The 24,328-nt window shown below is 68.4% G+C and overlaps 2 protein-coding genes across 2 annotated transcripts; one reads left to right on the forward strand and one right to left on the reverse strand.

Annotated features, from left to right (window-relative positions):
- Nucleotides 1-271: 271 nt before the first annotated feature.
- CYP27A1 (cytochrome P450 family 27 subfamily A member 1) lies at nucleotides 272-4,734 on the reverse strand. The gene is made up of 9 exons (XM_027461289.3): nucleotides 4,474-4,734; nucleotides 2,639-2,829; nucleotides 2,263-2,462; nucleotides 1,988-2,185; nucleotides 1,667-1,827; nucleotides 1,298-1,464; nucleotides 1,009-1,090; nucleotides 737-937; nucleotides 272-655 (listed from the first exon to the last, which is right to left on the reverse strand). Exons 1-9 carry the CDS (start codon nucleotides 4,717-4,719, stop codon nucleotides 530-532), a joined length of 1,572 nt encoding a protein of 523 aa, XP_027317090.1. The 5' UTR covers nucleotides 4,720-4,734; the 3' UTR covers nucleotides 272-529.
- A 7,083-nt stretch (nucleotides 4,735-11,817) lies between these two features.
- Nucleotides 11,818-21,115, forward strand: WNT6 (Wnt family member 6). Its single transcript, XM_027461944.3, has 4 exons — nucleotides 11,818-11,894; nucleotides 18,179-18,399; nucleotides 19,831-20,132; nucleotides 20,391-21,115. Exons 1-4 carry the CDS (start codon nucleotides 11,818-11,820, stop codon nucleotides 20,850-20,852), a joined length of 1,062 nt encoding a protein of 353 aa, XP_027317745.2. The 3' UTR covers nucleotides 20,853-21,115.
- Nucleotides 21,116-24,328: the final 3,213 nt, after the last annotated feature.

Consider the following 24,328-nt stretch of genomic DNA (forward strand, 5'->3'; position numbering starts at 1 on the left):
CTTCCCGTGCCCCCTTATCAGCATCTCCGGGGAGGAACAACTGATAGCGAGAGGTCCCGTGTGATGCACGCCCCCTGTGCTGGCTGGCACTGCCGGGGGGCATGGTGCCAGCCCCCTCCCCACGGCGGGGACCTGCTGCCAGCTGCACTTTTACTCCCCAGGGCTGGCTCTGTCCCTCCCCAAAACCCCAAAACCCCAAAACCCCGCTGGCGGCTCCATCCTGCCCCGCAAGGTGTGTGTGTTTGGGGAAACTGAGGCACGGAGAAAGGGCTGGGGCCAAGGTCAGTTATTGAGACAGGACCCGGGCGTCCTGGCCCCAGGCACAGATCCACGCGCAGCGACACGATCACGGGACGAAGGAGACACCCCACGGCCGCCAGCCCCCTCCCTGCGCCCCCCAACCCCGGCAGGGAGAGCTCCTGGGTCCCCGCCGCAGCCCAGGGGGGCACGGGATGGGACGGGACGGGGCTGGGGGTGGGGGGACCCCTGGCAGCGTGTGAAAGGCACAGCAAAACCCCCAGCCTCCTGCTCAGGGGGCCCCCGGGCGAGCGATGAACTCCAGGTTGATGGGCTTGTCGGCCACCAGCACGATGCGGGACACGGACGTCACCTCCACGCCGCGGGGGTCCGGCCGCACCTCGAACGCTTGGATGATCTGGAGGGGGGAAAAAGGAGAGTGGCGGTGCCTCGAGACCCCCCAAAAACACCCAGCACGGCCTGGGGGGTCCCTACTCACCCTGGCGAGGGCCAGGTGCATCTCCAGCTCGGCGATGCGGCGGCCGACGCAGGCGCGGACCCCGTAGCCGAAGGGAATGGAGCTGAAGGGGTGGTGGGGGGAGCCGTAGCCCCGCAGCCAGCGCTGGGGGAGGAAGCGCTCGGGCTCGGGGAAGTAGGTCTCGTCGTGGGACATGGCGTAGTGCGCCAGGACGAAGAGGGTCTGCGGGGTGAGAAGGGGGTCAACGCCCCGCGGGGCACAGCGGGGTCCCCCCCGGAGCGCCCCTGACTCACGTTCTTGGGGAAGAGGTAGTCTCCGATGATGATGTCCTTCTCGTAAAAGACCCTGGCGTTGGTGGGGACCACGGGGTAGACCCTGGGTCGGGATGTGGGGAGAGTTGGTGCGGGAGCTGCTCCCACCTGGGCCCCAAGGCAGGGCCAGGAGGAACATCTCCCGCTGCCCGGCGGCTCCGTCCCCCCCCGGGAAGGATGTGGGTGGGCCCCAGGGGGCTGCAACCCAGCTCTGCACCCTGCCTGCCCGGTGTCCCCAGCACCAGCACCCCCAAAAGCCGTGAGGCTGTACCTCAGCGTCTCCTTGATGATGGCCCGGAGCATCGGCATCTTGGGGATGTCCTCGGCTTGAGGAAAGCGGTCCGGGGGCACGACGGCTTTCAGCTCCTGGTACAGGGTCTCCTGGATGCCTAGGTCCCGGGAGAGGTGGTACAGGGCCCACGACAGTGTGTTGGAGGTCTGGGGGAGCAGAGGGGAGGGAGGGAGATGGGGCTGGCACCAGAACACCCTCACGGTGCACCAGCGTGGCACCAGCCAGCCCCGTGCGCATGGAAACCCTGAGGGAAACTGAGGCACGGAGCCGGGCAGGTGGCAGAAGGGAGCACAGGGGCTGCACCGATGGGTCCCTGAGCCCTTGGGGCAGTGCGGGGCTGGCCCTCACCGTGTCCACGCCGGCCAGCAGCAGCTCGGCCACGCTGCCGTAGACCTCGTCCAGGCTGAGCCTGCCGCTGGCCAGCAGGTAGCTCAGGTAGCCAGACACCTCCTTGCCCCGCTCCACCTGCCCCTCCAGCTCCTTCATCTTCCGATCAATCAGGTTCTTGCCTGCGGGGACAGACGTGGCCACGGGGAGGTGACCCAGAGTGCACGGAGAGGCGGGCAGACCCCGGGTGGCCAAAAAGGAACGCGCCCTGGCCACGCTCGGCGGCTCTCCGGGGGGGCTGCCCCCCTCGTGATGGGGTCTGAGCCCATCCCCAGGGCTCACCGAAGGCGAAGATGGTGTCCCAGCTGTCCAGGTAGCGGTCCCAGAAGGGCAGCACCTTGCGGCTCCAGCGGGGCAGGACGGTGGCGAAGATGGAGTTCTTGAACATGAGGTTGATGGAGTCGATGAAGTGCTGCGTCTCGGCGGGGACCTGCTGCTTCAGGCACCCGATGCGGGTCTCGAAGAGGATATAGGAGATCCCTGCGGGAACAGACCGCATCCAGACCCCCGCGGGGACACAGCGGGGCGGGGGCGAGGGCCGGGCCCCCCCCTTTTACCTTCCAGGGCGAAGCGATAGAGCAGGTTGGCCACGTCCCCCACCAGCACCCCCGAGGGGCTGCGGCTCCGCTCCTCGCGCAGCCGCACCATCAGGTCCGACACCACCTCGCCGATGGCATCCGCGTACAGCAGCGCCTCCGAGGGCTTCAGCAGCCTCTTGTTGAGGACCTGGCGCAGGCGGTACCAGCGCTCCCCTTCCCTGCAAGGGGAGCCGGGCTCAGCCAGCGCCGTGCCAAATGCGCCCCGAGCCCTGCCAGGCTCTCCACCCCTCCGGAAAAGGGAGTGCAGGGAGCTCCTGCCCCGACCCCACAGCACCCCGGGGTAAGGGGGCAGGGGGTTTGGTGCCCCGCAGAGCACGGCCAGGGCAGGACTCACTCGGTGAAGGGGCCGTAGGGCAGGCGCCGGGTGTCCCGGTGCTCCTTCCACAGGGCCATGTCGCTGCGCATCGGGTACTTGCCCTCCTGCCGCAGCAGCTGCTCCAGCACCACGGGGCTCCCGATGTTGATGTTCTGGTAGTGCCCGAAGGTCGACTTCCAGATGGGGCCATAAATGCGCCGGGACATCAGCTGCGAGGCAGCAGAGCAAGGCAGGGTGAAGGGGGAGTCGGGGTGGGGGCAGCGCTCAGCACCGGGGCTGGATCAGTGCCCAAGCACAGGAGGCACCAACCCCCTGCGGGCACCTCCCTCAGCCATCCCAGGGTCTTTTAGGGTGGCACAGACCAGGGGGGGACAGCAGGGACAGGGACAGCTGCCATGCGCACGGGGCTTGGCGAAGATGCGGGGCCATGGCAGTGGCCATCAGCAGATCCCAGCCCTGCTGCTCCCAGCATCACCCCATCCCTGCTGTGCTCGGGAGCGGGTCCTTGAACCCGCCACCGATAAGGGGTGGTTAATGATCAGCACCGGGCTGCTCCCGGGGCAGGTGTCCAAGCGCTGGGGCCACACGTGGCCTTGGGCTCCTGTACCATCCAGGGGACATCCAGCATCAGCCCTCCTCCGGGCTCACAGCTCCCCTCTCCTCACCTGCGACCCCTCGGAGCACCCGGCGCACCCCAGGCACCCCCTTGCAAGCCACAGGGCCACTTCCAAAGGGCTCGTGGCACCTCGCCGGGCACCGCCACAGCCCCCACGGAGCGGGACCAAGCCCAGGGGGCTGCGGGGACCCAGCAGGGAAGCCGTGGTCCCGGTTCCCCGTGGCTGCGGGGATGCACGTGGTACAATCTCCCTTGGTGACTGACTGCATCGCAGCCTGAGCCCGGATTCATCTGGATTCGTCACCGCGGGGAGACGTTCGTGGTGGCAGGAGGAGGGGGAGGGACGGCCGCCCCGGTGCCGCAGGCGTGGTGCACCCTGAGAACAGGGGGCTGCGGGTGGCTGCACCCTGGGTCGAAGCCTGCTGCCAGCATGCGCCCATGGCCAGGACCCGGCACGGCTCAGGATTTGGAGCGCAGGGCTGGGAGAAGCTGCTGGCATCAGGGGAAGGCACCTCCGGAGCTGCCTGCAAAGCTGGGCCACGCTCAGAACCCCAGGGGAGCAGCAGGGACCTGTGCCTGCTCTCCCCGAGCCCCTGCTCCCCTGCCACAGCCCTGGCAAAGGTGCCCGCTGCTCTGCGGTGCCAGGAGGCCTGATCCCGCACTCTCCTCCCAGCCGTGGCGGGTCGGAGCTCCAGGGTGCTGGAGGCTGCTGCCTGGCTCGCGGCCAGCCAAGCCCATGGCTTGCTTCATCCGACGTATGAGGAAGTGCCGACAGAAGGAAACAAACAGCTGCCTGCTCCTCCCCTGCATCCCCGGGCACCACATGCCCCCCGCATCTGCCCCCCAAACTGCTGCTCGCTGCAGCTGGAGCGGGATGGGGACGCCGGGAGGGACCCTGCAAGCATCCCCTGGCCCTCGAGGGGAAGCCAAGGCACGCGTGGCCCTGCCCGGCTCGGGCACTCCGAGGCAGCCGGTGGGCTCTTCTGGGTGCCACCCGCTTCTCCACCAGCCCCTCTGCGCGCTGCCCCCCCCAGCATCCCCCCACGGGTGCCGGGGCGCTCCCCACGCAGGCACCCAGCTCACCGCGACCCCATCCCCACCACCCATCCCCAAACCCCCCCCGGCTCACCGTGCCATCCTCCCCACCTCCCTCTCACCCTCGGGGACCCGCAGCCCCCCCCCCAATGGGGACATCCCGCATCCCCCCGGGCCGGCCAAACCGCGCCCGCCCATGCACCTGGAGCCGGTGTGTGTGCAGCAGGTAGCCGCGCAGGAAGAGCCAGACGAAAGTCCGGAGCAAACCCGGCCCCGGCAGCTCCGCGGGGCCCTTCAGCCGAGCCGGCCCCGCCGCCGCCGCCGCCGAGCTCCCGGCCCTGCGCGGCGGCTCCGGGCTGCGCGGAGGCGGCGGCGGCGGCGGCTCCGGGCGAGGGCGCAGGAGCAGCGGCAGCAGCGGCCGCCGAGCCCCGCCGCTCGGGCCCGCCATGCTCCGTCGGCAGCGCACGGGACGGGGCGGTGCGGGGAGGCACCGGGGGGCGGCGGGGGGCGGCACCGGGGGAGGCACCGGGGGGCGGCGCGGGGGCGGCACCGGCAGCGGGGAGCGGGCACCGGGAGCCGCTTGTGCGCGCCGGGAGCCGGGCAGCGGCACCGCGCACCGGGGGGCTGCGGAAAGGCACCACCGGGACCCCCGGTTTGGCACCGGAGGCGCAGCGCACCGGGCACCGTGCGGCGAGTGCCGGGTGCTGGCACCGGGGCCGGCGAGCAGCCACCCCACAAGGCAGCCGGATGGGGACACCCAGCGTGGCTGTGGCACATTTTTGGGGACAGCTTTGCTTTGTCACCGCGGCAATGGGAGCGTGGCACCGGCTCCTGCCAGCCCACGAGCTGTCGCTGCTGCGGCGGTGCCCAGGACGCGTTCCCTCTGCCCGGCCTGGCGCTGCCAGCGGGTTTGGGGGCTCTGCTCTGCCCGCAGCGGGGCCCCGTGCCTCCTGGGCCGCCCCACTGCTGATCATCGACCGCCCTTATCAGGTCAAAGTCCTGGACAGGCACATTTTGTCCCCAGGGCAGGCAGACACCTGAGAGCCCCGGGGGTGGCAGTGTCCCTTGTCCCCCTCGGGGACGAGAGCTATCCCAGGCTGGGCTCCACGTGCCCTGCAGCAGCGGGGCCGGGGCTGGGTGGTCCCGGGGGGCTGTGGGGGCGCTGGGCAGGGGCCCCCGTGAGCCAGCAGACACCCGGCAGAGCCGGGGCGCACAAGTGTGAGCGCCTGCCGCCATCTCATGGCTGCGCGCAGCCTGTGCTGCCCAGCCTGGGCGCACACCCCCAGCACCACGGGGGGGTTTCCAGCCCGGGCTGCGCCCCCCCAGGGCCTCGCCCGTGTCCCCTTGCTGGGGAGTGCTTTTTGGCCCCCTTCTTTCCCTTGGTAAACGCCAGCTGGGGGACCCCAACCGCTAGGGCTGGCTGCTGGGGGGGTGCTCAGAGCCAAGACACGTCCCGGGGGGGGCTTGCTGGTGGGGCTGGGGGCTTCCCCGGGATGGAAGCAGGCTGCTGAATCCACAGCTCTGCCCCTGTCCCTGCGGGGTATTCCTGCAGCTCCCAGGGGTCCCTGCAGAGCTGTTGTCCTGAAAACTGGGGGGGTCGGGTGCCGGGCACCCCGCAGGAGCTCTTGGGGCTCGGGTGCTCCCCATCCCCGCAGCGGGGAGCTGCTTACGGGGCATGGCCCCCGCGGGACCCCAAAGGGCAGGGGGCCACCTCGTGGGGTCTGACAGAGCCCCTGTCCCCAAATCCGGCCCAGCCGAGGGGGGGACCCCGGTGCCCGGCTCCTTCTCGCCGCAGCCGCTAGGCTGTGCTCCCTCCTCTCCCACCGCGGGGACCGGCAGCGCCGCCGAGCCCCGTGCCCTGCCCGCATCAGGATGAGGCCCCGCACCCCCGGGGGGGTCCCCGCCTGAGCCCCCAGCAGCTCCGGGTGGCTGCACCCAAGGGTGCTCCTCCAGCTCCCCCTCTCCAGCCCGGTATTGCCCCGGTCTCCCAGCCCCGGGGGCCGGTGGCAAGGGGGGGCGCGCATTGAGTCACCCGGGGGGGAACAGGCGGAGGGGACAGCGAGAGGCCCGAGGCCACGGGGATGGCTGCCAGGGCTGCGGGGGCTGTGGGGGTGGGCGTGCGGGAAGGAGGGGGGTCGGGTGAGTCAGGCTGCGCCGTCGGCGGCCTGGCGGGGACTTCCAAAAGGAAGTGGCTGGGCCATGACACATCCCCAGCCGGAGGGTGCCGCGGGGGTCCTGGGGCTTCTCCAGCTCCAGGGACAGCTCAGCGGCTGCTGCACGGGGCCCTCGTCTCGCTGGGGTGGGCAGGGGGCTGCAGCGGGGGCCGTGCTGGTGGGGATGGCGTTGTGGGGTGTCCCTGCACCGGGGATCGATCCTGGCGGGCAGGGCAGAGGCAGCAGAGCGTTCATCCGTGGGGACACGGAGATGGGGGTGGCCACGGGCCATCCTTCCCCAAGCTGGACGGGACCTGTGGGTGTAGGGACAGGCGTCGTGGGACCCCTGCCCCGCTCTGTCCCCCTGCAAGGCTCTCCTGCCCCAGCCACCAGCTGCTGCTCGCAACGTGGTGGGTCCTTTCCTTACGTGACTTGCGCAGAGTCACCCAGGAGCTGGAAACTTTTCCCAGGGCCGCATCCGCCTCACCCCCTTTTTGCTGTCCCAGAGCTGGGAGCGGGCTGTCCCCCTGGGAGGGCATCCCCTGAGTCACCCCAGGAGAGCCCAGGCTGTGAGAAGGCTGCGCATGGGGTCCCCGGCACCGTAACTGCTCTGCCGTCACGCCAGCCGTGCGTCACCGCGCTGACACCGACTGAGTCACGGGCTGTGCCGGGGTCAGCGGGGCTGCACGGCTGGCTGGGGGGACACGGGGAGATCCGGGAGGACCGGGACACGTCCCAGGTCTGCAGTCAGCTGCTGTCCCCCCGCACCGAGTGCCCAAGCAGGGCCCTCTTGCCCCTCTCCCTAAGGAACCCGTTCCCTCCTGACCAAGGGGACAGCACGAGGCTTTGGAAACAAGCCTCGAACCGAGCACCACGATAGCCCCAGCCTGCAGGGCTCAGCTCCCAGCAGCCAGCTCTGGTGCCCTGGGGGCCCTGGGGTGCCGGGAGCTTGCCCCGAGGCCGTGGGGCCGGAGGCTGGGGCAGCCCTGGGGCTGCCGGCCGGGCGCGCAGGCAGGCTGTTATCGGGGAGACGGGAGGCAGCCCGGGCTGCTCTCAAGTGGGCCAGGCTGATTAGTGCCTTCAAGTGCCTACAGAGTTATTCTAAGTCAAGTAGGCGCAAAGGGAGCCGACCTCGCCAGCCTGGGACCGGCGTCGGGCGAGGGACGGCTGGGACCCGGCCGACCCCATCGCCTCGCTCCCCGCGGCCCCAAGCAGCCCTGCATGGCAAGGGGGTGCTCCCCTGCTCCGGCCGCTCCTTTCCATCCCTTACTCCCGCTGCACAAGGCTGTTTGCTCCAGCCCCAAAGCAAACCTGATTTTATCTCCCGGCTGCAGTTCCCTTGGCCGTGGGCCACGGCCGATGCCTCCTACGCAGCACTTGCGGAGCCCATTGGGGGACCCGTGCACAGAGCGGGCTGTGTACGCCGCCACATGACATCATGTTTACGGCCCGCGGGGGCCCAAGGACACCCCCTCCCTGCTCCCAGCCCCCCCCCCGAGCCCTGCGTGTCCATCCCAGCCCGCAGCTGCACAGCATCCCGTGCTCCCTGCACCGGGCAGCACGGCACAGGGGGAGCTGGGGGGAGCGGGGCTGACCCCGGCATCATTCCTGCCTTGGGGGGTGCTTTCGGATCTGCTGGTGTCCCCCTTCCCCAGCCTCGGTTTCCCCTCTGGAGTGTGGAGAGTGGATGCCGTGCTAGCGCTGAGTGTGGGCTGCTGCGGCGGCACGAGGTCAGGCCCTCGAGTTGTTGCTCCGAGGGAAAGGCAAAATCTTCTCCCCTTGGGACCTGGATGTTCCCGGCTCTCCCAGGACAGAGCTGGGGCTGCGCTGCTCTTGCGTGAAACTGCGGCTGTTCGGAAAGAGAAACGGCATCCAGAGCCACGGGGGCTCGCTGTGGAGTGCTAGGGCCAGCCATCCTTCCGTCTGTCCGTCTGTCTCTCCATCCATCCATCCATCCATCCATCCATCCATCCATCCATCCATCCATCCATCCATCCATCCATCCATCCATCCATCCATCCATCCATCCATCCATCCATCCTCACACCTATCTATCCACCCCTTCGGCTAGCCTTCCCCCCATCCATCTGTCCATCTGTCCGTCCTTCCATCCATCCATCACTGTGCTGTCCGTGCTGCTGTCCCCCCTCGGGGCGCCGCTCACCCGCAGGCACCGAGCTGCCCTCCCCGGGGGCGCAGCGTGCTCGGGTGCAGGACCCGCTGGCCATGAGGAGCACCACGGGCAGGGGGTGCAGAGGGGATTCCCGGGGCTGTGCCCACCATCTCCGGGTGCTGGCTATGGGGCCGGCCGTGGGGCAGGGGCTGAGGCTGCGTGAGTGCTGGCTGGAGGGGGGGGAACCTGTCTAATTTAAGACGGGGCCCCGCGGTCGCTGTCAGTGGCGGGCGGCGCTCTGATCTGGGGACAGGTCCTCGTCAGCTCTGCTCGCCGCCCGCCGGCCCGACATGAAAGGGCTCTGCACCCCGATAAGGCCCCAGGAGGGCGGCCCCGTGGTGGCAGCGCCACGGCTGATCCCGGGGGCAGCCCGCGGGGACCCCTCACAGCCAAATTCCCCATCACCACTGCGCCCGTGCGTCGGGGAGCTCAGCGCCCTGCTTGGCGCACCGAATGGTGCCCCCATCCCCTCCGGCTCCCACTGGTGGCAGCGCCCCACGGGCTGGGGGCTGTCCCCCCACGCTGCCTCCCCCCCACCCCGTGTTTTTCGCCAGCCCCTCCGTGCTGCGGATGGGGCCGGTGTTGACTTAATAAGCTCATTCTGCTCCCGCGGCGAGGCCGCAACCCGGGGCTGGTGACATCACACGGCGCTGCCATGGGGACGCCGCGATGTCACCGGCACCACGATGACCTCACGGCGGGAGCAAGGGGATGGGGCCAAGCCGGGCTGGATCACCGGGGTCCTGGGCGGCCAGGGAGGGGAGGGAAGCTGGGAAAATATGCGGCCGCTGTGCGCCGCCGTGTTTGGCTTGGAAGTGGCCGCGCTTTTCCCGCAGCGGGGAGGGACGGTGCCCTTCCTCCCCCCAGCTTCCCCTCCCGCAGCCCCCACTTTGTGGCTTGGGGGGGTGTTGGGGGATTGGGGACCCCCAGATCCCCATCCCTGCGCTTTGGGGTGGGTGGAAGGGGCAGAGTGGGGTTGATGTGGGGAGGCTGCGCCCCCAGGCTGGACCCTAAAGCGCCCCAAAGCCATCCGTGCACTTCCCTACAGCTGGTGGCAGGTCTGTCACTGCTGCTTGGGACCCCACAGCTGGTCGGGGGGGGACAGCCAGACCCCCACATTTACCCTGCAGGAGCACAGGGGCGCCCGCATCCCCTCGGCACAACCCCCCCCCCCATCATTAATTTCCATCAGTGGCCAAGCGGGGCCAGGGGTGGCCGAGGAACACGGCGCTTTCCCCTGATAGCAAAAATAAATACATTAAAATTCTTGCAGGAGGCAGAAGAATGCGGGACGGCAGGAAAAAATTGTTTTATAATTTGTAATAACACAAAAGCTGGAGGGGGGGCAGGGGAGAGCCGTGAGAGGCGAGGGAAGGCAGAGGCAAAGGGCTGGCCGCGGCGGTGGGGACAACCCCAGCTCAGCACCTCCACCGGGACCTCGTCCCCGAAGGATGTGGCCCGCGGGTCTCATTGCAGAGGAGGAAGGAGCAGGGCTCTCAGCCCCAGCTCTCCGAGCTGCTCCCAGCAGCTCCGTGCCTCAGTTTCCCCTCGGATTTCTACGTGGCTGGGGGACAAAGCGCAGCCCCCGCCGCACGCAGGTGCCGGCCTTTGCCCACCACTCTCGGGGGGCTTCAGCGCAGCACCCACCCGCTTGGGCCACCTCTCACGAGCAAGCTGGGGGTGTTACAGCCCCCCCGGCCCCCCAGCCCCACGAGGGGCCGCTTCCCTTGGCTGTGGCAGCGGGGACGTGACAAGACGAGTCGCTGTGCGCCAGGCGCACCTGCTGCCGGGACGGGGCCCCCCCTCCCTGCTCCCCTCTTGGGGCTGAAATCAAAGGGATTTTTCTGCCCTTAGGAAATCAGATAAAGGCTTCTCACCTGCCCCGCAGACGGAGGCGGCCACGGTGCTCGGGGCGGGGGGACAACAGGCACTTTCAACACGCCGGCGGATGAGCTGCGTGCTGCGGGCACGGTGGCACCCTGTCCCCAGCCCCGGCTGGGATGTCCCCTGCCCAGGAGCTGCCTGGTGCCGAGTGCCCCCTGTACCCAAGGCGGTGGGGGAGCCACGGGGCAGGGGGGATGGAGGCTGCTGGGTGAAAGCAGAAGCCCCCAGGGATGGTGCAGCAGCCCCGGTGCAGCTCGGGGAAGGTCCCCGTGTCCCCATGGCAGGGTGAGGGCAGCTCGAGGCTGGTGGCAGCGCCACGGATGCCGAGCTGGAGGCCGGTGCCCGCGTGGGAGGGCAGGGTAGGAGCAGGTGGGTGGGAGGTGGTGGGAGTCCCTTCCCTCCCGCACCCACGGGGAGAGGAGAACCGTGCCAAGCCGCAGAGAAAACCTGAGTCATTCGCCACCAAATGCTGCCGGTGGGAGCCAACGTGGCCAGGTGATGGGGAGGAGGATGCTGGGGAGCACTGGTGGCAAGGAGCTAGGGGTGGGCTCACCAGCAGGGAGGATGCTGGGGCTGGGGAAGCTCAGGAGGGGTGAAAATTGGGGTGGCAGCCTGCGGGCACCCTCTCCTTCTGTCTCCTTCCCCGCTCTGCTCGCTCCTCACCCACCTGCCTGTGAGGAGGGGGGGGGGGTGCCGAGAGATGCTTGGGGGTGTCCCTTCTGCAGCGTCCCCCGCTGGGACAGCCTGGTGCGGTGCCGGGGAGCGGGGCAGAGCCCTTAATAAGGACACCAAGTGGTGCGGGGATGCCAGGCTCGGCCAAGGGACCCCCGGGGCCGTGCAGGTGGGCAGGTGGCGGGGGGGGGACACGGTGAGGCAGGGCCATGCCAAGCAAGGCGGAGGGGCCGGGCGAGCCGTGGGCGCTGCCCGGTGGCCGGGGGATGCCCGGAGCCGTGCCCGGAGCCGTGCCCGTGGCCGTGGCTGCGCGCTCAGGGCGCAGCGCTTGGCATCCCGGAGTCCCCCCGCCCGGCCCGCCCTGTCCGTCCCCCCGGGCTCCGGTTTCCCTGTCGGAGGCAGATGCTTTCGCAGCCCTGTCCCTCCTCCTCCTTCTGCGGAGCAGCCTCCGCGCCGCGCTCCAGCCGCCCGGAGGTGCCTGCCCGGCCCAGCCCAGCCCGGCCCGGCCCGGCCCGGCACGGCACGGCCCGGCCCCTCCGGCCCCGGGCTGGCGGAGGGAGGCAGCGGGCACCCAGCCGCGGGGCCCCGGCCAGCCCCTCCGCCCTCCTCGGGGGGGCTCGGAGGGGGGCTCGGCTCTCCTCGCTGCCCCCCAGCCCCTGGCAGGATGTTGCCCCCCTCCCGGACCCAGCTGGGGCTCTTCTTCATCCTCCTCTGCCCCGCCAACATCATCGGGCTCTGGTGGTGAGTAAGGGCAGCCCGGGGGTGGGCGCGAGGTGGGCGACGGGGTCCCAAAACCCTTTAGGGGTGCGCCCGGCTTGGGGACAGAGCCCCCGCACCCCTGACACCCCGACGGTGGGGACCGGGGGTCGCCGGGGGGGGGGTGCAGAGGCAGCTTGGGGGTGCACACAGGGTGGGTTCGGGCTCCCCCGGGGCACCCCAGCGTGCCGGAGACTGGTGGGGGGCAGAGGGCTAAGGGGGGGGGCACCCCGATCCCACAGAAGGAGCCGCAGCCTCCCCGCCGCCCTACAAGCCCGCCGCCCGGCAGGGCTGTGCGCCTGTGGGGCGGGGAGGGGGAGCGGGGGCCTCCAGACCCCTCCAATAAGTCAACTTTAATTAAAAGCCCGAGGGTCCCCACGGCGTCCCCTCCCCGAGAGGTGCCCTGGCCGCGGCGGGGACAAAACCCCTGTTTGTAATGGTGCCTTCATCAAAGGCAGGGACAGTGCTCGGCAGGATCCCGGAGGGGGTGGGGGATTCATTACAGGCGCAGAGCCGGGACCCAGCCTTGGAAAGCCCAGGTATCTGTCGAAACATGAACTATTTAAATCTATTAAGAATTTCACCCGGCCTGTCTTTATCCGGTTTTAAGTGCTTAGATTCCAGCTCCCCGGCGTGCCGTCCGGGCTATCATTCATTATCTGAGCCTATTCGTCTCCACATTGTCACACTCTTTTGACCCCTAAAATAAAGCTCGCCGTAAGCCTTTCCCCTCCCGTTCCCCCGCCCGCCCGGCGCTGATTTATTCCGCGGCTCCATCCCCTTCTCCAGCCCGGGCTGCGGGGACGCGGGGCGACAAGGGGGGGGGGGCACAAATCCTGCCCTCCCCGTGGCTGTGGCACCGGCGGGGGTCGTGGGGAAGGGGTTAAGGTGGCTCTGAGCGGGGTGGCCCCGCCGGGCAGGGTTTGTGCCGGGGGTCCCTCGCTCCCCGCCGCTCGCCTCCGGACATCTGCGCCATCCCGGGGCGCGCTCCCTGCCGCTGGCTGAGAGCTGCGTTCTTGTTCCTTGGCTAAATTCTCTTTGCGCACGCACAGGCTGCCCCTTCGGCCGTCCCCGCTGTCCTCACCCCGGCCCCACCGACAGCTCGCGTCCCGCACCCCAGCTGTGGCACGGCGGTGGCACCAGCCCCACGGAGAGGGGAGAAGGAGCTCGCTTTGCCCTCGGTTTAGGGGCGGGTGGATGGGGCCAGCACGGGCAGGGCGCTCCGAGCCGCGTCTCGCCCCACGCACGGGTCCCGCTGGTGCTGCGACTGTGCCCTGCGTGCGCTGGCAGCGCCGGCGTTGGGGAGATTAGAAGGATTTGGCAGGGGAGGGCAAGGGGTCAGACTTGTTTTTTCTTCCCTTAAAAAAAAAAGAAAGAGAAAAGGAACCTTTAATTTAAGAATAATAAGGCAGCTGCGAGCAGCGTGGCCGAGCGCGCCGGGCAGCGCAGGGGGGTCACCGGTGCGCACAGGGGGAGGCGAAGCCCACCAAAGGGATGTGCCGGGCTTCCCAGGATGGGGCAGGTGGCTGGTTCACGAGCTGCTTCCCCTGGGGCAGAGCTTGGGTCTCCTGCCCTGCTGAGATCATCCAGGGAGCTCTTCTCATCTGGGGGAGAGCCCCGGCGCTGCCGGCCCTGGCAGCAGGCTCCGGGCGGGCACCTTCCCACGCACCTGCTGCTGTGACCCGGCCACCTCCAAGGAGGGGGCTGCGTCCTGGTGCAGCTGTGCCTGGGCTCCTGGAGCACCCAGGGGGTGGTGGCAGTGGCAGAGCCATCCCGCAGAGCCATCCCTTGCTGTCCCTGTCACCAGCACACGGGGATCTCGGTGCCGTGCCTTTGTTTCTCCATCTGTGCGCACTCGCCTGGCTGCAAGGTGCCACAGGGGCACCCGTGGGTGCTTATCCAAGGGGCACGTCCCCCCCCTGGCAGGGAAGGAAGGGCTTCGTTCACCCTTCTCCCTGGCCCACCTGCGGGCGCAGTGCAGGAGCTGCCTGTTTGAGGTGCTTTTTGCCATCCTGGTGACAAATGACCTGTGGGAGCGGCACGGCGGGGTGGCTGGTGGGTCCGTCTGCACTGACAGACAGGTGCTGGTTTGGTGCGGTGTCAGGGGAGGGATGTTCTGTGTCCCCAGTGACTTCACAGCCTGGGAAAGAGGCAGGTGGGGATGATTTGGGGCTGCCAGAACAGCAGGGACATGGGCAAACCTGGTGTCTTGGCAGCCCCAAGCATGTTCGGGGCAGGATTTGGGCTGAGATGGTTTGTGGCCGTGTCCCTTGGACATCATAGCTGGCTGTCCCTTGCCCCTCACACTGCCGTGTGTCCCCATGCCCACCCTCTGTCCCATGTGCCCCCCTGCTCCCACGCTTGCTGCTGTAGCCCCAAAGCTCCCAGTGCCCCACCGGCCTCCCCTTTTCCTCCACCACCCCAGCCAGCACCCCCAGCACCACGAAGCATGGCCAAGCCTGTAAGGGCAGGCTGCTGGCTGGCATGCCCTTGGCTGAGCCGTGAGTCACCTGCCATCCCGCTGACCCACACCCGCCACCCCACAGCCCCCAGGGTGCCCACGGGCTGTCCCGGGCATGCCCCGGCCCCGGCTGCCCTGGCACGGGAGCCCTGCCCCGTGGCACCCTCTGGAGCAGCCACGCTGGGGTTTCCAAAGGGAAAATGTTCCTGCCTAGCATGAAAATGTTCAGCCTAGCGTGACCCCGCAGCCAGCAGGTCCCTGCCGTGCGAGAGCCTCCTTCCTTGGGGCAGCTCTGCAGAGATCTGCATCCCGTCCCTGCCCCTGGTGCCCCGAGGAGGGCAGGGGAGGGGTGCCGCAGCTCTGCCCGGCCCATGGGATTTCCAGCTCCCGTGATGCCCCCAGCGCTGCTCGGCAGCCAAGCCTTGGCTGTGCCCCCCAGGCTGGTGACTTGCTGCTTACTCACCCCGCTGTGCTCCTCCTGCTCGGCTTCCAGCACCCCCCCAGCCCTCCCGGGTCAGTAACCCAGCTCCAGGCACCCACGCGCATCCCCAGGGGAGGAGCCGGGCACTCGCGGGGCATCTGCGTGGGGAAGAAGGGAAGGTAGGCTGGGGAAAACCCACGTCCCCCCCTCACCCTGCTTGCACAGGAGATGGGCACGCTGCTGGGGTGAGGGTTGGGCTCCTGGCTGAGATTTCCTTGCAGGACGGCCCCTGGGCGTGAGCTGGGGGTTGGTGGTTGTGGCTTGGGAGGTGATGGAGCCGTGGGGTGGCAGGGTCTGCATTCCTGGGCTCACATCCTGCAGATCTCGCCTCTCCAAACACCTCTGGGCTCAGGGGGGTGGCTGGGCACCCTTGGGTGCTGCGTCCCCGCAGCCCAAGGCATCCAGAGGCAGGGATGGAGACCTGGCTGCGAGGTGAGCCGTGCCTCGGCTCCCCCACAGCAGGGCCCCCCATCTTTCCAAGCAAGCTGCTGGGCTGGGGACGTGGGTTTTAGGGGAAGGCTGGGGATCAGGGACGCCGAGCACATCGCTGGGGTGCAGCTGGGTTTCTCTGAAGCGAGCTGAGGCACGGCTGTGCGGGGGATTTAACCCGACCCAGGAGCAGGCGGCTCCAGCACCTGCGCCCTCCTCCAGGGCTGCCTCTCCCTGCTGCACAGCCCATCCCATTCGGCCGTGCTGGAGCACAGGGCTCGCACCAGGAGCTGGCAGGGGTGCGGGTTTATAGGGCAGGTCCAGGTCCTCTCCTCTGCCTCAGTTTCCCCTTTCCACAGCGGGCGCAGACCCCGTTTCAGGAGGCTGCCACCCCCTGGGCACCGTCTCGACGGTGGGCGCAGGGATGTCACGGAGGGGGCTGCGGGGCTGGGGGTGCCCCGGGCGGGCTGGGGGGGCCACGCTGGCGACCCGGCTCCATCACCAGGGCAGGGGGAGGAGTGCCCGGCGGCAGAGGTGGGGCACCTTAATTGTAGATGTGGGAGGCCTTGGAGCAGGACAAGCTCAGGCAGATCTGGGCCCCGCGCCGAAGCCCTTGCCAAAGCAGTAGCAGTTTGGCAGCATTTTTCTTGCCCTCGTCTCCCCCCCCCCCCCTTTCACAAGCTTCCCCCCCACCTCAATCCTACAAAGCAAAAACAGCTCTCGGGCTCCCGGCAGCCTCCCCTCGCGAGAAAGCAGAGCCCAGCGGAAATTAATATCGCGCGGGGCTTAAGGAGCCCACCCCACAGCCCGGCCGGGGTGGGGACCCCCGCGGTGCCGCCAGCCCCCAGCCCTCCGGGGCCGAGCTCTCCCCGTCCTGCCGGCCCCGTCTGATCCGGGGTGAGCCGCAGTTCAGCATTTGATCTGAGGGCCCGAGGGCTCGCGCATCGTTTTTATAACAAGTACAAAGAGTCCTCTCTTAATGAAAGTCCCGGCTCCGGCTCCCCTGCTTCCCCACCCTGCCCCATCCGCCAGCCAAGCGGCCCCGGCCCCGGCGCAGCCCGGCACGGAGGTGGTGATGCCCGTGAGGACGGTGTGGTTTGGGACACGGAGCAGGCTCCGTTTCCTGATCCAGCAGGGTTTTTGGGACACGCTGGGCTGTTTCTGGCATCAGGGAGGGCATCGGGTCCCCCCGGTGCTTCCCCAGCTGCTCCCCAGTTTGCAGCGTGCCGTGCCAGCACGGGGATGCGGGGCTGTGGGGAAGAAATGAAGCTGCGAGCTCCCCAGCAGCGCTTTCCTCCGCTCCCCTGCGGGAGGCCACCTTTCCAGGCTCTGCATCTCTTTAAGCCTTCAAACCCCCAGCCAAAGCATCAGGGCTCCTTTTCCAGGCCGAGAGGACACGTCCTCCCAAACCCTGCCTCCCTCGCAGACGCAGCCAGCAGGGCTGTTCCCGGCCCGGCCCCATCCCCGCTCATCCCAGGGGGAGCCCAGGGCGAGCAGCGAGCGATGGGTTAGCCTGGTCCAGGCTTGACATGGAGCAGGGGGAGCCTGGGAAGGGCTTCGAGCTGAAAATCCGGGGCTAGGAGGGGGCTCGTGGCTCCCGCAGCCTGGCATCCGCAGCCCGGTGTCCTGAGCACAGCCCCCCAGCTGAGCGAGAGGGAGAGAGAAAAGGAAACCCGGAGCGTACTTGCACGCAGAGATTCATCTTGCGATTTTTCGAGCCCCTGGGGCTTGGCCAGACTATAAAGGCCTGTCTGGGTTTGGAAGCGGCGCTGCAGCTGGTGCTCGGCAGCGAGCGGGGCCGCCAGCAGCACGGGCAGCCCTGCTGCTGCACCCGAAAACGTGGCCAGGGAACCTCTGCCCGGATCCCTCGGTGCCACGGATGGGACCTTGCTGGCCCTGCTGGCCCAGCCCAGCATCCCTGGTGCAGCACTGGGAGGCTGCTGGCACGCAGCTGGCAGCATCCCTAGGGCAAAGCAGCTCTGGTGTGCATGAGACCCCCCAAAAAAATCCCTGTGTGCAGCCTTGGGACATCTGCGCTCTTCTTGGGATGCCCTGGCGCATCCCAAACCGCTGGGGGCACGCCGAGCCCGGCGAAGCACGAGGCCGAAGCACCTTGGGGCAGGCTGAATTTGGGCAGCCCGGGGCCACGCGCCGTCTGCAGGCAGCTCGGCGCTGCAGGACGGGCGGCGTGGGCAGGAGGCTGGCGGCACGCGGCGTGCCTGCCCTCTGCCCGCGGCACCGCTGCGCCAAGCGCCCGCCCCGGCATCGGGCAAAAGGCGTGGGGGAAGTACAGGAGGTTTCTGTAGCCAGCGGCGTGCCGTCGTGCTCAGGCTTTGCCTCGCAGCCCGGAGAGGCAGCAGCTCTCTCCAGCTGTGCTCTGGCAGGGCCCCAGCCGGGACTTGCCCTCCCGCACCGGGATCATCGGGGCTGATGCTGCGCGCATCCCTCCCTCACCTGCCCGCGGCCACGTTCCCCGGGGTGGGTGCCCGGGAAGGGGAGGTGAGCATGGGAGCTGGGGAGGGAGCCTGGCCTGCAGCCCGTGGGTTTTATCTCCAGCAAGGCCTCTGGGCTCATATCCCGTGGGGTGAAGCAGAGAGCAAGCCCTGAGCCGGGGAGGTGATGCCCGTGGGGTGCCAGGAGCAGCAACCACCCCGGGGCATCATTTGTGCGGAGGAGCCAGGGCTGTGCCGGGTCGGTGCCAGAGCCGAGGAGCAGCACGGCATCTCTGCCACCCCACAGGGGACACCGCCATCACCCCCAGGGCTGTCCAAGGTGCTTTGGGGTGTGCGGGACGCTCCCGGCACTGCCCCGTGGCCCCACAACGTCCCCGGGAGCGGGTCTGGCCGTGCGCCCCCGGCTCGGGTGCTGGTTTTGCTCTGCTCGCTGTCCCTCCTGCAGGGCAGTGGGGAGCCCCCTGGTCATGGACCCCAACAGCATCTGCCGCAAGACGAAGCGGCTGGCGGGGAAGCAGGCGGAGCTGTGCCAGCTGGAGCCGGAGATCGTGCAGGAGGTGGCCAAGGGCACCAAGCTGGGCGTGCGGGAGTGCCAGTACCAATTCCGCTTCCGCCGCTGGAACTGCACCAGCCACAGCAAGTATTTCGGCAAGATCCTGCAGCAGGGTAAGGCCGCCTCTTCCCCTGCCTCGCTGCTCCCCTAAAAAGCACCCCGTGCACAGCTCTGTGTGTGTGTGTGTGTGTGTGTGCGCACAGAGGGGCTTGCTCGGTGCTCCTCTTGAGGTTTTACTGCCGGGACATGTCTCCCCGTGTTGTAATGAAGCAATTAGCGATGCTCCCAGACAGCGCGGGGCTTCACGCAGCCCAAGAATGCACCCTCGTCTGGCAGTGATTTACTGCTCCCCCCCGGGACCCCGCTGCGTGCAGGGGGGGAAGGGGCCTGGCAGGGAGGTGGCCGTGGGGAGCTGCCCCTCGCCCCGCGGGTGCCCGGAGCCTGCAGATCCCTCGGAGCAGGGTGGGCACCCTGACATCGCCCTGCACGCACTTCCCATGCCCGAAGGCCCTGGGGGGCAGGGGGTGTGGGGGATGCTAAGGGTCATTCACTGTCAGCTCCCTGTGAAGGTCCTGGCACAAGCCCCGGTCTCCTTGGCCACCGCATCTCCCTGGCACGCACCAGAAGAGAGCAGGTACGCCCTTCGGTCAGGGTGGCGGTGCCCCGAGGACAGCATTTTGCTGTTTTCCTCCTCCTTTCTGGAGGGACCGGCAAGGTCAGGGCACCTTGGGCACCCCACAGCTGCAGGCATCAGCCGAGAGCAAAGCTGTGCCCCCAGGGGGGACACGGCTCCCCAGGAAACCCTCCCCACAGCACCTTCCATCCATGGCGGGGTGGCTGGAGGCTGAGCTGCCTGCTGCTGGGGGCAGCCTCTCTCCCCGCGAGGATGCTGTGCTGGCAACCTGAGAGCTCCTGAGGATGAGGGTGAGCGTGTGCCCGTGCTCTCACACCTCTGTACGCACAGCTGTGGGCTCAGCACCCTGTGCTGCACGTGCGTGTGTGGCACGTCTCCAACGCACACACGTGTTGCACACGCCTGGGTCAGGATCTGTGTGGGGCACGGCAGAGCAATGGGGCAGGATGAACCCCCCGTCTCCCCTGCCCACCCCCGTGCAGCCTGTGCCACCCTCAGCGCCCTGGTCACATCCTGGGGGTCACCACCCCGGGCCACCCCTGCCCTGGCACCCAGGGGCCCGCCTGGCACAGGGTGGGGGGCGTGTGGGATCCCCCCGAGCAGGGCGCCGCGCCCCCGCTGCCAGAATCCCCCGCTGGCTGCGGCTGCGAGCGGCAGGTCCGGGCAGGGGAAGGATGCTTGGAATTTGTGTCCCGGAGCAGAGAGAGACAGGAGCAAATACTAATAATAAATAATCCTGCAGGGTGGAGGCTGCGCCGGTGCAGGGAAAGGGGGGGGAGCAGGCATCGCCCCGTGGCAAAGTGGGTACGGGTGGGATCCGAGCACCCACGGGCGCAGGCGAGGGGGTGCTTTGCTTGCGGAGCCTTACCCAGAGCTGACCCCGCATCCCGGCCCTGCTGTTCCCCTGCAGATATCCGAGAGACAGCCTTCGTGTATGCCATCACGGCGGCCGGCGTCAGCCACGCCATCACGCAGGCCTGCAGCATGGGCGAGCTGCTGCAGTGCGGCTGCGAGCTGACCCGCAGCCGGGCCCCCCCCTCGCCCACGGCGGGGCCGGGCACCGAGGGCACGGCCTGGGAGTGGGGGGGCTGCGGCGACGACGTGCAGTTCGGCTACGAGAAGTCCCAGCAGTTCATGGACGCCAAGAGCAAGAAAGGGAAAAACGACATCCGCGCCCTCATCGACCTGCACAACAACGAAGCCGGGCGCTTGGTAAGGCTCCCTGCGGGCAGGACGTGGCACCCCTGGGTGAAACAGACCCCAAAACATTTCAGAGCCCGTTTGGAGGTGCTTCGGGAGCCCCTCATCCCCTCCTCAGCATCCTCTCCAAGACCAGGGTGGCACAGATGGGCTGGGGATGCCGGGCAGGGGTGCTGGGAGGGGACCGGGAGGGGACCAGGAGGGGACCGGGAGGGGACCGGGAGGGGACCGGGAGGGGATGGGGGTCTCAGCGCCGCCGTTTCCCCGCAGGCGGTGCGCAGCTACATGAGGACAGAGTGCAAATGCCACGGGCTGTCGGGCTCCTGCACCCTGCGGACCTGCTGGCGGAAGATGCCCCATTTCCGCGAGGTGGGGGACCGCCTGCTGGAGCGCTTCAACGGCGCCTTCAAGGTGATGGGGGGCAACGACGGCAAGACCCTCATCCCGGTGGGGGACAACATCAAGCCCCCCGACAAGCAGGACCTCATCTACTCGGCCGACTCGCCCGACTTCTGCTCGGCCAACCGCAAGACGGGCTCGCTGGGCACGCGGGGCCGCGTCTGCAACAGCACGGCCATGGACACGAGCGGCTGCGACCTGCTGTGCTGCGGCCGCGGGCACCGCGACGAGACCGTGGTGCTGGAGGAGAACTGCCTCTGCCGCTTCCACTGGTGCTGCGTGGTGCAGTGCCGCAAGTGCTCCGTCCGCCAGGAGCTCAGCCTCTGCGTCTGACGGCCTCCGCCGCCCCGATGGTCCCCGCGGGGTGAGGACATTTCGGGGGCCACCCCCCTGGGATTGTGCCGCGGGCGTGCTGCGGCGCCAGGACACGGAGAGGTGACCCGGTGGGTCAGGCTGGGCTGGCGGAGGGGGAGCCCAGCTCTGCGTGCGGGGTGTTCCCGCTGTCTGGGGATACTGCGGGGCTGCCCGGCATCCCCACGGCCCCTCGGGGGGGCTGCGGGTGCAGAGCTTCCACTAATAAAGCTATTTAAAGCCGGTGTGCTCCAGCGCTTCCTGGGGAGGGCTGGGAAGCGCTGACGGCCATCCCCTCCCCTCCCACCAGCCGCCACGGTGACGAGCTGGGACTTTTTGGCGTCCCCTGTTCTTATCTCTCCACCTCCAGCCACCTCCCTGCTGTGGTGGCACAGCAAAGCCCCGCGTGGCGCTGGCACCGTGGGGCTGGTGGCATGCGAGGCATTCTCTTGGCATGCCGTGGGCCACGTGCAGCCTCACCTGGCCGGCACGGCGCCAGGCAGGGCTCGGTAACACGATCAGCCCGTACCCTCCTGGGCAAACACGGGGCGAGGAGCAGCAGCGAGAGCACCGCCAGGCAGGGCAGGAGCAGGGCTCGTGGCGTGGGCACGCCGCGAGGCGAAGGGGGCTGCGGTGCCGAAAAAATACCCCGGTGGGTCCCTCCTCACCCAGCCCTGGCAGCGAGGAGGAAGCAGGGTGGTGGCAAAGCGTTAACGTGGCCTGGTGAGCGCTGGGGCGGGAGCCTCTAAATCTGTCAGCTGCAGCTTCAGAGCTGGAAATTCCCTCCTGGCCCGGGGAGAGGGGAGGCACGCGGGGCGCCCGGGAACTCCCGGCCATGCGCGTAGGAGCACGCGGGTGCGTGTGAGGGTGCGTGCCAAGGCGCCTGTGCGTGCAGGCAGCTCCGTGCGTGTGTGTGTGTGTGTGTGTGTGCGTGTGTGTGTGTGTGCACGCTCAGGTAACACGCTGCTGCATGTTCCCTGCTCGGCGTGGGCTTTTGATCTCGTGTGCACGCCCCCCGCTGCGTGCGTGAGCCCCTCGTGGGTGTGCAAGCAGTTTGCCCCACGTGTCCTCGTGCACATCTGTTCATGTACGTGGGGCTAATCCTCAGGGGGCTTGGCGGTGACCCTGTCCCCCTGCATGCCTGCGTGTTTGTCTTGCTCTGCTCTGCCCCTGCAGCATCCCAGGCTGTGGGCAGCTGTACCAGGGGATGCCAAATCTCCCCGGGAGATGTCGGAGCGCAGGGGCTGTGCCTGGGGCTGGGGGCAATGTTTCCTGCTCCATCCCAGTCAGCTCCTTCGCTGGGCCCTGCCCCAGTTTCCCCACCCTGGGCTGGTGCTGGCTCCCGGCTAAAGCCTGGGCAAGGCAGGTAGTGCTGCGAGCGGGGGCTCTGACCTGTGTGGCCTCCGTGCCGTTGCCAAAATTACAGCTCCCGGAGGCTGGAAACCACGAAAGCCAAAAACGCGGAGGAAAAGAAGCTGGAAAACGGAGTGAGGGCAGGGACAAGGGGCCACCGATTGTGGGGTGACTCCTCGGCACCCCCAGCACATCTCCAAGCACCCTGCCTGGCTTTAGGGGGGACAGCAGCTGGGGGCACCGCTCCCACATGCCCTGGGACCCCCTCATTTCCTCATCCCCCCCCCGATTCCTAGAAGTCCCCTATCTCTCCAGACCCTTCGGACCCTTTGGGAACACCCCAAGACCCCCGGAGCCCCCCCGGGAGCCCGCAGCATCCCCTGGGTCGCCGTGGCAACGCGGGATGCGGGACGGGGCCGCTGTGCGCCGCGCCCCGAGGCCGCCAGGGGGAGCCGGGACCGGCCCGGGGGTGTCCGGGGGGGGCTTGGGGAGGGCGTGGGGGGGAGCCGGGGGGCGTAGCGGGGTGTCCACGGGGGGTACCTACACGTGTGGGGGGGTACAGGGTGTGCACGGGGGTGATTTGTGCCACGGTGCACGGAGAGATGCTTTGGGGGATGTGGGGGGTGCAGCCTGGATCCTGGGGCTTGGGCAGAAGCTACCAAGGGGAAAAGGGAAGTTTATAAAATTTGGGTCAAAAAAAATAAACCCCCAAAGTCTGTAATGTGAATGGCTTCATTTTATTTTATTTTATTTTTATTTTTGTTTCAATGGGAAGAGCACGACTTCCCCTTCAATCGCTCGGGTTGAAAACAGCCGGACAGATTAATTCAAGCAAACTCAGGGAAAAAAAATCCCTCTGGACTGAGACCAAAAATAGATTTATTTTTTTTTTTCTTTTTCCAAAAAAAGAAGCTTTTTAGGAAAGTTTGGACCAACACAGATAGGCCCACGAGGGGGAGGCTGAGAAACCCGGAGAGCAGCTGAGCCAAGGGAAAACTCGGAGGGCAGCACCCGAAACCACCCGAAACCTCCAGCAAGTTGTGGCCAGGGCTCCTGCCGTGCCCCCCACGCCCTCCCACCCCCTGCTCCAGGCTTTGCTTTTCCCCAGGGAGCCGCCCTGCTCTGTCCCTGCTCCCTCCAGCCGCAGGGACAGAAGTCACCCGTGGGGTCCCATCCGTGCCGAGCCACCCACCGCGTCCCAGCGCTCCGTGTCCTCACCCCGGCTGGGGACCAGCACCTTCCACCCATCCTGGGGACCCTCATCCTGCCCTGGCGGGGGCACCTGGAGCACTGATGTGCTTGGCCAGTCCCTATCTGGCCACCTCCCTGCCACCCCCAGCTCCTGGTGTGGCCCCAGGCTGGGCGCCGTCCCACCAGTCCCCATGGGGACTGTCTGGTGACGCCCACAGGAATGTCCCCAAATCTCCCCATCCTTGCACCTTGCTGGGGGAAGGCAGGAGACAACCTGCCGGGTGGGAGCGAGGAAAAGAAAAAGCTGTGTGTCTGATGCTGTTGAGCATCTCCAGCTGCCTCCATCCCCTGCCAGCTGCCGGGAGGAGGAGCGGAGGAGCTCCTGGGGATCCCCACGAGGATGCTCCTGGGGACGGCCGCCTCCTGCTCCTCCGCCCCGACGCGAGGGGCAGCGTGGCCGTGGCAGGGTGCAGGAGCTGGGCACGCACCCGCCGCCCCGTTCCTCGCCAGCTCCCCAGCCCGGGGCAGCCAGGAAGACAGGCCAGGCCGGCCGGGTGGCCGGGCGGTGCGCTCCTGAGTCACGGCGAGCAGACTCGGGCAGGTCGCCGGCCGCGTGCCAGCGGGAGGGCAGCGGTGCTGGGGGCTCCCCTGCCGCCGCTGAGTAACCCCCCACCCCGCCCCGAGCCCTGACTCACTCGCGGCCATGGCTCCGGTCCCGTGGGTGCTGGGGAGATGGGGAATGCTGAGCCGTGTGGGCTCCTTCCTCGCCATCCTCCTCCTCCCAGCGGGGCGGTGGGGTCCGTTGCACGGTGCGAGGCAGCAGCCGTGCCCTCCTGGTGGGGTCAGGCTGGGGGTTTGTCCTGCTGGTGCTCCATCCCTGCCCGTCCTCCAGCTGCACCATGCTCCTGGTGCTT

Source organism: Anas platyrhynchos, chromosome 7 (assembly GCF_047663525.1).
Source record: "Anas platyrhynchos isolate ZD024472 breed Pekin duck chromosome 7, IASCAAS_PekinDuck_T2T, whole genome shotgun sequence".
NCBI lineage: Eukaryota > Metazoa > Chordata > Aves > Anseriformes > Anatidae > Anas > Anas platyrhynchos.